We start from the raw sequence: 13,020 nt of genomic DNA, 5'->3' as shown, positions 1-13,020 counted from the left end.
TGAAGGAGGAGCATCATCCAAAAAAGGGGGCAACCACCTGCACACAGAATCTGTAACGCAAGTGTACACCTCAAATCTCTGGTGCTCTGCCCAGGAACAACAGGGCCATAGGGACAAGGTACTATTGGAATACAGTGGTGCCCCGCAAGATGAATGCCTCGCTAAATGAAAAACCCACAAGACGAAAGGGTTTTCCGATTTTTAGCGGCTTCGCAAGACGAATTTCCCTATGGGCTTGCTTCGCAAGACGAAAGCCCATAGGGAAATCTCCGGGGACAGCGGGGAAGCGCAGCGCGCCTTCTCCTCTGTTCCTGGACCTGTCCTGAAGGCTTGCGGTGGGAGGAAGGTTTTCCTCCCCACCGCCAACATTCAGAAGGCTGTTCTGAAGGCTGGCGGTGGGAAGAAAAGCCCTTCTCCCCCGCCAGCCCTCAGAAGAGTTCCCGCAGGGCTGCCTAGGCTGCGGGTAGCAGCCTGCTGCCCCGCGCGAGGGGCGCTCTGCTTCAGAGCACCCCTCACGCCGGGCAGACATCCGCAGCTTGGGGAGCCCTGCAGGAGTTCCCCGCAGGGCTCTCCAAGCTGCGGATAGCAGCCTGCTGCCCCGCACGAGGGGCGCTCTTAAGCAGAGCGCCCCTCGCGCGGGGCAGACATTCGCAGCTTGGGGAGCCCTGCAGGACTTCCCCGCAGGGCTCTCCAAGCTGCGGATAGCAGCCTGCTGCCCCTATCCGCAGCTTGGAGAGCCCTGCGGGGAACTCCTGCAGGGCTCCCAAAGCTGCAGATGTCTGCCCCGCGCAGACCCCCCCCCCCCGCCAGCCTTCAGAAGAGGTCCGGGGACAGACTGTCCCCGGACCTGGTCTGAAGGCGGTCTCCATAGGAACGCATTAATTGATTTTCAATGCATTCCTATGGGAAACCGTGCTTCGCAAGACGAAAAACTCGCAAGAAGAAAAAACTTGCAGAACGAATTAATTTCGTCTTGCGAGGCACCACTGTATTTTCCTTCCAGTTAGCAGCACCAGCCGCATATTGTAGGTGGGACTTGTATGCACACAGAATTTTGCAGATAACCCAGGAGAAACACCCACAGCCCAGAGATGAAGTGTTACAGAGGCTTTTAGCATTAATTCATACACTGTGATGTCATTTCATTGCAGGATCCCATTCTGCCAGAGGTACCTGACATCCATAATGATTTTGCCATATTTCACAGGATTTCCAGGAACAAAAGTGAAATATTTGCATACCACACTCCTTGCACTATATTGAGAAGCCAGAGCTCAGTGGTCCATTTGGAGTATGACTCAGCTGAATACAACCCAATGTGAAGCAGGTCTCTAGGTTCATCTACATTCACTGCTGCAGTCCTACACTACTGGTACCCAGAAGGGATTCCCACCTTCTACCATTAAGCTCCCACACTATGCATTTAATATCACAGCATATTATTTGTGAACTTGCAACTAAATTAAAAACAAACAGTAAAGCAGAAGTAATAAGATCTGATTCACACTTTATGTGAAAGACAAATTTATCGCTTGTTCTGTGTGCGTTTCAAATACTAAACATATTTTAAGGGAAAACCTCTATATACAAGGACATGTGCCAGGCACCTGGGATTTAGCTTCCAAGTGTATGTCCACTGCAGGTTTACAGACATAGTTCACCCTTTAAAACATTCTGGGTGCTTGTCTGAAAATGAGATGGATGAGCAGCAAATTATTGTGTTATGGGAGGTATGATCTGGCTCTCAGCTAATGTGCACATTGACTAGATAGTACCTGCTTGAATCAATAAATTTCATCTTTACAGTTAACGGGATCCTCTTCCTCTTACAGTCTCTAGCTGGAAGGAGAAAAATCTTTCACATCAAATGCATCTTTTAACATAAAAAGCAAAAGGGAAGGGAAATGGTGTTGTTTCGTCCCAGTAAATATAACTAGCATTGTCGCTGCAGGGAAATTTGCAGAGGTACTGCAATCATCATTAGCCATTGCTTTTCATGGACTATTGATCTGAAAGGGCATTCAGGAGAATTTGCACTCATGGCTATGTGGATAGTGTCATTAAATATTTTAAATCACTAGGTGGCACTGAACTCAGTTGTATCTGAGTGGAACTAGGAGATTCCTGTTGCTGTTCTAAGTTTGTTATTTAGTTTCCTGACAAGTGTGTTCTTGAAACCTTCCAAGATGATAGCCAAGAAGGTCAGTTAAATTACACTGTATAGGCTTTCTTCCATGCTTTGGAATCCAGCTGAAGTGTCTCCTTACTATAGATAGCAAGGGAAGAAGAAAATAAAGGGATATTTTAAAAAAACGCTTTATATTCAGGGCTCAATACCCTGAGGCAAGATGTGGCTCTGACATCCCCACCCACCACACAGATCTGTGCCTGTGCAGCTGCTCTGTGGTTGAGGTGCTGCTTCTCTCCTCAGCTTTAGCTTTGGGCTGTGTCGGAAGCTGCATTGGAAGCGACCATTGCCAAGGCCAGATCGGGATCTCCCACTCCCTGTCAAGCATGCCGCCTGAGGTAGGTCACCTCACTGGTGTGCCAGCCATGCTAGGGCAGCAAGATAGCTTAGGGGCAGCAGGGCAAGTCACATGGCACACCTTTCTAGCCACTTTCCTCCCCTTAGAATTTGCCTCATTCTGCCACATGGTAGGGCTGGCCCTGTTTAGATCAGAGCAAAAGTTAAAGCTATGGTTTTTTAAAAAGACAGCAACATAGTGGTGTAAGGAAGGGGTGCAATTTCACCTCAGGGCTAGAGGTTGTAACAGGATTAAAGCACAGTCTTTCTGATACCAAACCAACCACATAATTTAAACTGATTGATTCCACTTCATTTGGCAGCATCTGCTATCTGTCTTCCTTCTTTCCCGTTTCCTCTCCTAGCAGGCTGCAGTGGTTGAACAAGCAAACTCCCACCAAGAGAGCTCCAACAGCAACAGCCTCTCTCCTCTTTGGTTCTGGCGGGCTGAGTCCACACAAAGGGCAAAAACAAGGGGACGAGGAAGACACTGTATTCTCAGAAAAACTCTTAAATTAGGTGTCACTGGCAACAGCAACTTCTACATCCATGCCTTAAGCTTTAAGTCACAGGACAAGAGCTCTTCAGTTCCTCAAAGTAGAACCTGAATGAAAGGAGGGGCAAAGCTAATCTTAGGTGCTACCAATCCTGTCCACTCCCTCTTTCTTTTTCAATGGGTGCAGGAGAACATCCCAGTGGATAGTTCTCATGTGTCTAATTGTGAGAAGATTGAGACTACAATACTAAATATTCCACTGCTTTGCAAAATAAAATCCAATAAAATTCACAATGCCAACTTTAAAGGAAGATTGGGATGTTTTTTTAAAAAATTAGTAGCAGAATGGGTTTTGTATTTGGTGCTGGACTAGGCATGTTTCCAGTGGGCAGATATGAGGATGGAGTGGGTTATTGAGGAGAAGAAAGGAGTGCGTATCTCTGAGCAGGAGAGATAGCAGCTTGCTTTGCATATCACAGTAAGCCAAAGTATGGATTACCATGACAGTATGAATGTGCTGGCTCCCAGAGAGCATCCTGCATCCACTTGGCTGGTCTCTGGGGGTTTTAAGTCAATGCAGGACACCAACTAAGTCAAAGTTTGGCTTAGTGTTTTGTATGAAACCAGGACTGAGTGAGAATACTGGTTTCTCTTCCCTGCCTAGCCTCCTTGGACTCACAGTGCACAGCATCAGTCAAAACATCATTTTCATGCTGTTGTCTACAAGTGTAGATCTGTGGTCAGTGGAAGGAAGGAAGATGAATTATATCAGCTTGAGCCCCAAATGAGTCAAGTGGCAGCAGAAGATGGTGGAGGAGAGGAGATAAACACCCAATCTACTCCCTTCTCCTAATCAGAACATCAGAACACCCTGCTTGACTAGGTTCATCTAGTCAAGCATTATGTTAGTAACAGTAGCCAGCCAGTTGCTTCTCCAAGCTTGAAAGCAGCAGGAAGGCAACTGCCTTCTCCTGTCCCCAGCTCTTTATATTCAGATATTCTGCCTCTGAACTTGGAGGTTCCATTTAGCTATAATGTCTAATAGCTGTTGACAGATGTATCCTGCATAAATCCCTTAAAGCCATCTAAGCTTCAGAGGCTTTCTGGACAAAAGACCATAATTAGGCTCTCCCAGTCCTGCCTTCATTGTTCCTCCCCAAAGGCGATCTGCCCTCTAAGAATGCCTCCACTTCAGAATTTGACTCTGAAGCCTTGATCTCACAGTACTTGTCATCTCTTGGTGGCGAGGAAACTGGAAAAATTGGGTTGTAGTAGTGGCTGTACTCTGAGTTTGCCTTCTGGGGGGAAAAATAGAAAGAGGGGGGAAATGCATGACAGGCACACAAGTGAAAATTCATGTGGAAACAGCAGGAGGAAGCTACTGTTTGAAAAATGTGGAAGTAACTCTTTACCAAAGTAACTCTTTGTGGGGTTGTAAAGTGTGTGTCATTGCTGGCTAGTAACTGCAATACAGAGTTCTGAGTATTCTCCATATCTGGACAATTGTCTTCATTATATTGTAGGAAAAGCAGAGCTTCAGTGCAACATAAAAATTAACCTGTATGACTTCTATGTACATTAGATACCAGTTACTCAATGCGGCTTCGTAGCAAATATATGTATTCATATATTTGAATACATATATGTGAACAAAAATATGTATTCAAATGAAAATGTTACAAAGCACTGCACAAAATTTTGTAACATGGCGTCTGTTTATTTTCTATTTAAAATAAACAGTGCTGTTGTTTAGTCATTTAGTCATGTCTGACTCTTCGTGACCCCATGGACCAGAGCACGCCAGGCACTCCTGTCTTCCACTGCCTCCCGCAGTTTGGTCAAACTCATGCTAGTAGCTTCGAGAACACTGTCCAACCATCTCGTCCTCTGTCGTCCCCTTCTCCTTGTGCCTTCCATCTTTCCCAACATCAGGGTCTTTTCCAGGGAGTCTTCTCTTCTCATGAGGTAGCCAAAGTATTGGAGCCTCAGCTTCGTGATCTCATAGAATCATAGAGTTGGAAGAGACCACAAGGGCCATCGAGTCCAACCCCCCTTGTCCAATCTGTCCTTGCAGTGAGCTGATTTCCTTAAGTATGGATAGGTTTGATCTTCTTGCAGTCCATGGGACTCTCAAGAGTCCAGCACCATAATTCAAAAGCATCAATTCTTTGGCAATAAGCCTTCTTTATGGTCCAGCTCTCACTTCCATACATCACTACTAGGAAAACCATAGCTTTAACTATATAGACCTTTGTTGGCAAGGTGATGTCTCTGCTTTTTAAGATGCTGTATAGGTTTGTCATTGCTTTTCTCCCAAGAAGCAGACGTCTTTTAATTTTCTTTTTTAGCTGTTTTATTAAATTTACTTAGTAACGTAACATTATTATATATATTCTATAAACAAAGAATACAAAACACAATTTATTCATACTACAATGCATACCTACATAGCATTAATATATATGGTTTCTGAAAAAGGGCTTACGTAACAAAATCCATTCAAAATACCATCCGGTTTACCGTTCCCCCCCCCCACTCCAACCCTCCCCCCCCCCGGTCAGGCCTTCTTTCTTCATATCTTTATCCATGTACACAGTCTGTTCATTCGAGCATCGTCTTTTAATTTCGTGACTGCTGTCACCATCTGCAGTGATCATGGAGCCCAAAAAAGTAAAATCTCTCACTGCCTCCATTTCTTCCCCTTCTGTTTGCCAGGAGGTGATGGGCCCAGTGAATATAAAAAATGGAAAGGCACCACCTGCATTTTCCACCTTCCCACATAAGAGTGGGAAGGCGGGGCACAGAGTCTATGCATAATGGATGGGAAATTAGGAACTATTAGAGGAATACAAAAAATAAAAATAAAAAGGATTTCTAGTTCAGGAAATTCCCACCTCCAGTTTGCTACTGATCCGTAAATTTGACCTAATCGTACTCAGTAAGATGGAAGGCATTTCTTTGCTTCTATTGTCCACTCTTCCTTCCCCTGACCTGCTTTCCCCAGACACATCTTCTCAGCCCAGCTCCATCTACAAGTATAAGATCTGGATCATGCCAACTGATGCAGTTTTTCCCCAAAGGCACATGTCAAAACAACAACAACAACTGGAGCCAAAGCTGCCATCCCTCTTTAGACTGGATCCAAACTTAAGTCACACTTGGGAGCAAACCCACTGAAACCCCTCTATTTACATCCCATCTGTCCAATCCTGGCCTCACCCCTGCCTCCAAAGGAATCAGAAAGGATTATGGGAAAGATTCTGACGCAGTGTTTTTTGCCCCTTGAAGCAAGCTCACACCGAGTGATGGCGAGGGCTGAGTGCGCATTAGGAGGGAAGGCCTGCGGGATTTGACAGCGCCTTATCTTTCTGGGAACAAGAAGAAGACTGAGCAGGTGGCGGCAAGCTTGTCTTTTAGAAAACCTGTTCTGCATTTCTGACTTTTTATCCTGTAGGGGCCTCGGGGTCGTCGTCCCCCCAGGGCAGGCGGGAAGCCCCGCTTTAATGGAAACCTGGGAACCCCGCCTCAGGAGGAGAGAACACCACGAAGTCCGCCCCGCTGCGTTCAGTGGGGCTTACTCGCAGGAAACGGAGTGAATAGGATCGCAGCCTCAAGCGTCCCCGGCTAGGCCTCGCCTGCGCCGAGTCCTCCCGGCCTGCAGAGGCCGCTGCCGGGTCCGGCGGCTGAGGCCATCGAGAGGCGCCTCTCCGCCCGGCTCAGCCGCTGCGTGACCCCACCCAGGAGCAGCTGAGCGGCCGGAGCCGAGCGTGTGCGCGTCTGCGAGCCGAGCGGAGCCCCGAGGCAGAGCGCGGCGGCGGCGGCAAGGCCGGCTCGTTCCGGGGGACAATAAAGAGGCGCCGGGCCTGGCTGCGCTGCTGCGAGGTCGGGGAGCAGAGAAAGGAGCAGGATGCTGGCGCTCTTCACCAAGCTGCTGGACTGGTTCCGGGCGCTCTTCTGGAAGGAGGAGATGGAGCTCACCTTGGTGGGGCTGCAGTACTCGGGCAAGACCACCTTCGTCAACGTGATCGCGGTAAGGGGGCCAGCCAGGGCAGGGGCGCTCCCGGCAAGGGCCTCTCCCCGTCCCCGCTTCCTCTTAGGGCCGCCCGGGCAGGATAGAGGCCTCCCTTCCCGAGGCAGGAGGACGCCCCTCCCCAGATCATGTGCATTGGGAAGGGTGGCCTGTCTCCACCCCACCCCTCTCCGGGCGGGGTGGGCTGGGGGGGGGACATTATTAGCAGCCTTCGTTTCTCAGCTACCCTTTGCGCAGAAAGGGCTTTTCCTCCTGTCCTCCTTTTCTCCCCCGTTTAAATGGGGCGGGGAGAGGGAGCGACGGTGTATGCAATGCGGGCAATGCCTCTCAGATTACAGTCTCTCCCCCCCCCCGCGCCCCTCTCGCCGTTCGCAGTGCGTGTCCTCTTGGCTCCGTTACTTGCTGCTGGCGATGAGGAGGAAGAGGCAGGTCGTCTTGGATCCAATAATAATAATAATAATCGATCCGGATTTATGCACCCGTGTGCATTCGAATTGGAGCGTCTGTCTCGTGCGGCTTTTGAATCCCTTTCGGGGCGGTGGTGGGAGCCTGGCGGGGGGTTTTTCTGAGCGGAGAATCTACGCTTGAGATGGCTATGAACAGGCTGGGTCCCTGGTGAGACGAAGGGACGCCGTTCCATCTCCTGTGATGGATGGTAATTTCATCTCCATCTTTCCTGATCAATATGGCAATTAGCAGGGTTTCTCTGCGTGGTTTTTTTTGTTTTGTTTTGTTTAATTTAGAAAGGAAATTTAAAATTGCGATAGGGTTTTCTGTTAGAGCGTCTCATTGCACAGTCTTAAGAAACCATCTTAGGAAAGCAGCAAGATTTCAGTTTGTGGAGAATTTCCCAAATGGGAAGCCACGAGTTTCTCTCCCCCTCCCACATGCATTCTGCAGTAATGGCTTCAAAGTGTGCATTTAATGAAAGGGGGGGGGAGGTAGAGGAAAGACATTAGATAGCACATGGAATGGGGAGTATTAGCTGTGGGGAATATTGATAAGCTATCTTGAGCCTTCTGTCCCAGGGCCTTGAATGGAATTGGCGGAACTGTGAGGTCTGTGCTGTTGGATTTAGTGAGGGGCATTGTTCTAGGTGAGTTTGCGGAACTGGAGTTCTTCCATCTTTTGCTCTTCCTGGAAAGAGGATTGCAGCATGGTTCTGCTCAGAATCACGCGACACTGTCTCTGAATACTAAGCATTTTTGCCTGTACAAGGAAGTGGATGGCAGTGATGAAGGTTACCATAGCCTACTGCCTCTCCTTTCCATCAGTCTGTCACAAACCCTGGAATCCTTTTGTCATGTTTGAGTCTCTGTTCCACTTCATTCCAGCTTTATAATACAGTAATGGGGGGGCATGTTTGAGTTTATTGCCTGCTAGCTTTCATTTCTCAGAAGAAATCCCAAATGTTTCACCATTCTCCCCCACTCCATATGTGCTCTTAAAAAGAATGTGTTTGCCTTACTGTAGTTGATTTATTGTAGGTAATTCTGGAACCCAAGCACATCAAGAGACATTTGGCTTCAGTGCATATAAATTAAACTTTGTGGTTCAGTATGAATTTGGAAATCCACTTTTTAATACACTTTTTAATATGTCTGTCCCTTGCATTCATAATCTTTTGTAACCCTTGTGGAGGGTCTGCAGATGTTGATTCCTAGCCTCTCATTTATGTACTCCTGAATTTTGAATGGCGAAGACATGACAATGCAAACTGGATAATATGCTAAATAGTGAGTCCTGTCTGATGTGTTTGCTCCAGAAGAGATGCGTTATCATTGACCACTGATTCAGCAGTGTTTTCTGGGCAGAGCCATGGAATTGGCATGTGATTTCTCAAGGTTTAAACTGATCCTTGATTTGAAATCTGGACCTTTCACCTTTATTTTTTTAGTATACTCATATTCTTATTTAAAAATTATTCTGTGCCTAGACCTTAGGATAGATAAACAGATCGTTACATTGTTTTATCCCCACAACAATGAATTGTGAATTGAAACAGAAATGGATATGCCTTCTCCAAGCCAAATTGTTTTGGTTTGAGAAAGGTAACTTATTTTCATAGCAGATGGTCACTGCTGATGATGCCCAGAGGCCTCCCAGTCCTGCAGCTGCGAGGATGTGCATGGAAACCCCCAATTAGGATGTAGCTGCTGCAACATGCTCTGTCAGGCTTCAGGGGCATGAAGAACTATTAAAATGCAGTTCCTTATGTCCTTCCAGCATTGTCTAGGGATTACAGGAGGGAGTCGAATGCAGCCCTGCAACCCTCTCTTGTGTCGACTCTGAATGCCAGTTACTGAGAATCACAAGCGGGTAGAGTGCTTTTGTTCTCAGGTTCTGTTTTAGGGGTTCCCATAGGCATCTGGTTGGCTGCTGTGAGAACAGGATGCTGGACTAGATGGGCCACTAGAGTGATCCAGCAGGCTGCTTCTAGTTTCTCATGCCCTTAGGACTCAGCCCAAACAACACCCCTTCTGCTGCTTCACCCCCTCCTTGAGTGTTTTTTGCCTGGCTGGAAGATAGAGAAAGGCTCTGAGGGTATGTATAGAAACTAATCAACGTAGTAAGGTAAAGGTTACATTCATTGCTCTACCCTTTGACCCTGTCCACCACTGGCATGTGTACCCTGGAAAGTTGTCTAGAAGGGAATGGGGCCCTTTGAAAAAGGTTCCTCACTCCTGGATTACAGGAACCATGGAAACTATATTTCCCCATAGTGTCAGCTGGCCTCAAAAGGTTAAAAAAGGTAAAGGTAGATGGGATGGGTGGGGAGGTGTCAAAAATAAGGACATTTTATCTCCCCCCCCCAAAAAAAAAATTAAGATCTCCTACATCACTAGGTTGATCCTGGTCCCCCTATATCCCAAGCTGCCAGCACACTATCATAGCATAACCGTTGTGTTACAATAGAGTGGGTGAATCACCTTGTTCTTCAAAATTGTTTTGCAGTGACTGCTGATTTCAGTGTTCAGGATGATATAGAGCAGGGGCAGGTAGACCTCAGGCTTGTGGGATCTTTTCTGTTTAAGCAGAACTCTCAGATCTACTGACAAGAGCCAGGTACATAATAGTGGATGGGTGGAAACATACCCTTGGAATTCTTGTTTTCAGTAGCAGAACTTACTGAGCTTACGGGCCTATCACACAAGGGTCCACTCCTGTTTCTCCACCTCGCACCAGCTTTCTTCATCTTTTCACTCTAATTTAGAAGAAAAAAGGTCTCTGTGTTGCTAAACAATTGGAGAGTCAGATTCCTTGCTGATCTACCCCAAATCATTCATAGATCTATCAGTAGATCCCAACCTACCTTCTGCCCACTGCTAAGACAGAACAGAGCATATGCTGAGGAAATCTTCACCAGTCTCTGGTTACAGCTGGAGCCTTTTTAAGTTGAAGGTGGGAGAGAGAGAGATGAGTAAGCAGGCAGCCAGCACAGCGAGAGGCCTACCACTCTCTTCAGCCCTACTTTTGTGTCAGACTTAAAGAGTCGTCCTGGAGTATACAAGCTCATTTATTCTCAGCTGCCTTTGTCTCTCTCTCCCACTCCAGTCTTTTAACATGCTGTTTCTTTTGCCTGTAGAAACCTCTATACAGTATCTTTCTTTCCCAACTCTTTCCCCCATTTTTATCTGGCTAATGCAGGGCCTTTCTTTTTGTGTCCCATACAGCACCTAGCATATACTGTTCAGCATGGCTAAATAAATGATTAGCAGCAGTAAAAAGATCCTGTTTCAAGATGTTTATTGACAGCTGATGCGTAGTAAGCACTGCAGAACAGGGATTGCTTGATGATTGCTCTGTTCACATGTTGTGAAATCTCATGCCCTTGGAGAGATGCACCAATGCTGTGCTGATGACTGTGAGTCTTAAGCCACTCATCAAGCAAGGAATGTGCTAAGTAGGTTGCCTTAGACATGTCTCCAACTTGCTGCCTCGGTCTCCCCACCCCCTCCTGTAATATGTGAATAAAACAGGATTGTTGTAGGGTTTACTGACATAGCTCTTATGGATTGCACATATGAAGTTATTTTTCTGTTTTGCTTGCCCTTCCTCAGTTGGGAATCAATATTAGAGGTCTTTTATTAATGAATTTCCTGGTTACATAGTGGCTGCAGACACACCATACATTTAGAGCTAATGACTGTCCTCCAAGAATCCTAGGAACTAGTGTACTGCCGACAGAGCTACGGTTCTCAGCACCCTCAACATGGTACAGTTCCTAGGATTTTGGGGGTGAAATCATGCGCTTTAAATGTATGGGATGCATGCAGCCAACAATTCTAGAAGATGAGAGGTTTATTTCATTGTATTTGACAGAAACAATGGCACTCAGTTGTTGATGTTAGTAGTCTGAATGGACTGGTCGTGTTAGCAGTGGTACACTTATATCCTGTTGCAGCATTCATTCTTGTTAACAGCCATCTCAAGTAAAGCTGCCATCTTGAGAAAGAGACAGTGTCCTTGGACACTTTATGTCCTTCCTAAAAGACTTCATCAATGTGTTAACTGTGGTTCTGTATGGCTTTAGGAATGTCTTATGGCTACATAAAGCTCCTTTAAATATACATGGTTGCTCTGCAAGTGCTTGTGTGAAGTGGAAAATAAGGCTGCATCAGATCATCCACATAAGCACTTTTGGAAGGAGGGAGTTCACTTGTGAGAATGTATTGTATTGTATGGCAACGTAATTGAAAGCACATTACTTGCTGAGGATAATATTTTCTGTGGTGTAATGCCATGCCTGAAGCAGTCATTACAGAGTGTTGTTGAATTTTTTAAAAATGTGAACAGTAGAACATTTTGTGCACTTCAATAAAAGGATTTATTAGGTGCTTCTTGTAATATAGCTAGATGGTACTTTAGACAGGTATGATAAGGTTACCCTGTCTCTTTAAAAATATGTAAACAAACCAGTTCTGAGATAAGACAACAGATGAATGCTTCTCTTCTCAGTAAGTCAGGTTTTGCTGTTTTAGTGTCTGATGTCATTCTGTTTGTTCCTTACTTATCCAGAGTCTTCCAGGAAAGCAGGCTGGGCAAATGTCTAATACAGTGGTACCTCGCAAGACGAATGCCTCATCAGACGAAAAACTCACAAGACGAAAGAGTTTTTCGTTTTTTGGGTTGCTTCACAAGACGAATTTCCCTATGGGCTTGCTTCGCAAGACGAAAACGTCTTGCAAGTTTGTTTCCTTTTTCTTAAAACCGTTAATACCCAGGGTGCATTGCTTGAAGAGGTGCAGTTCCGTGCTTCGTAAGACGAAAAAACTCGCAGAACGAATTAATTTTGTCTTGCGAGGCACCACTGTAAATAACTACTTTTGGAGGGTGAAAAAGGGTAACATTTCAGCCCAATCTTTTGTGTAATCACTGCACAAAAACACACCTGATTGTACAAATGTAAAAAAAAAAGAAAAAAAGAAATCCCTCCTCTGACTTGGTGCCGGCCTTTTGACCTGGGACTGGGCAGGAACCCAACCCCCTGAAAGTGAAGCCGCCATATAGGCCTTGTCAGAAGCTTCACCCAATATATTGTTAATAGTTTCATGCAAGATGTGTGGAGCTTGCTGGTGAAAGGTGGGCAGTGATCACTGTCATTAGGTTTTTTCTGTATAATGTGTGTAGGATTACAGCATTTTATTTTTTTAATCACATTTATATAATCGCTTTCCTCCTGGGAGCTCAAGGCAGCGTAGATTTGCTTTTCAGCTTCACAACAACCCTGTGAGGTAAGTTAAACTGAGAGCCATAGGTCTTGAGTCTTCTTTCTCTAGCCCTCTAACCTAGTATGCTATACTGGCTCTCACACTGGCAAAAAACCCAAAGAATGATAAAGGGATGTTGCATAGTAAATAAGAGGAAGTGGAAGAGACAAGGAGTTAGGGGGCTGTTAGAGGACAATATATGACAGATGAAATAGAGGAGGGCACCTTGTTGGAAGGATTAGCGGGGTCATCTAACTTA

The 13,020-nt window shown here is 46.0% G+C and overlaps 1 protein-coding gene across 1 annotated transcript in view; it reads left to right on the top strand.

Moving 5' to 3' along the window:
- The first annotated feature begins 6,501 nt into the window (after positions 1-6,501).
- Positions 6,502-13,020, top strand: part of ARL8A (ADP ribosylation factor like GTPase 8A) — a 35,515-nt gene continuing 28,996 nt past the window's right edge. The window contains exon 1 of the mRNA XM_053393704.1: positions 6,502-7,050. Within this exon, the coding sequence (XP_053249679.1) occupies positions 6,928-7,050 (123 nt within the window). The 5' untranslated portion in view covers positions 6,502-6,927. The remainder of the gene's footprint in view (positions 7,051-13,020) is intronic.

This window comes from Podarcis raffonei, chromosome 6 (genome assembly GCF_027172205.1).
Source record: "Podarcis raffonei isolate rPodRaf1 chromosome 6, rPodRaf1.pri, whole genome shotgun sequence".
Taxonomy (NCBI): domain Eukaryota; kingdom Metazoa; phylum Chordata; class Lepidosauria; order Squamata; family Lacertidae; genus Podarcis; species Podarcis raffonei.
Note: the sequence above shows the minus strand (reverse complement) of the source record. Positions and strands in the feature narration are given on the sequence as shown.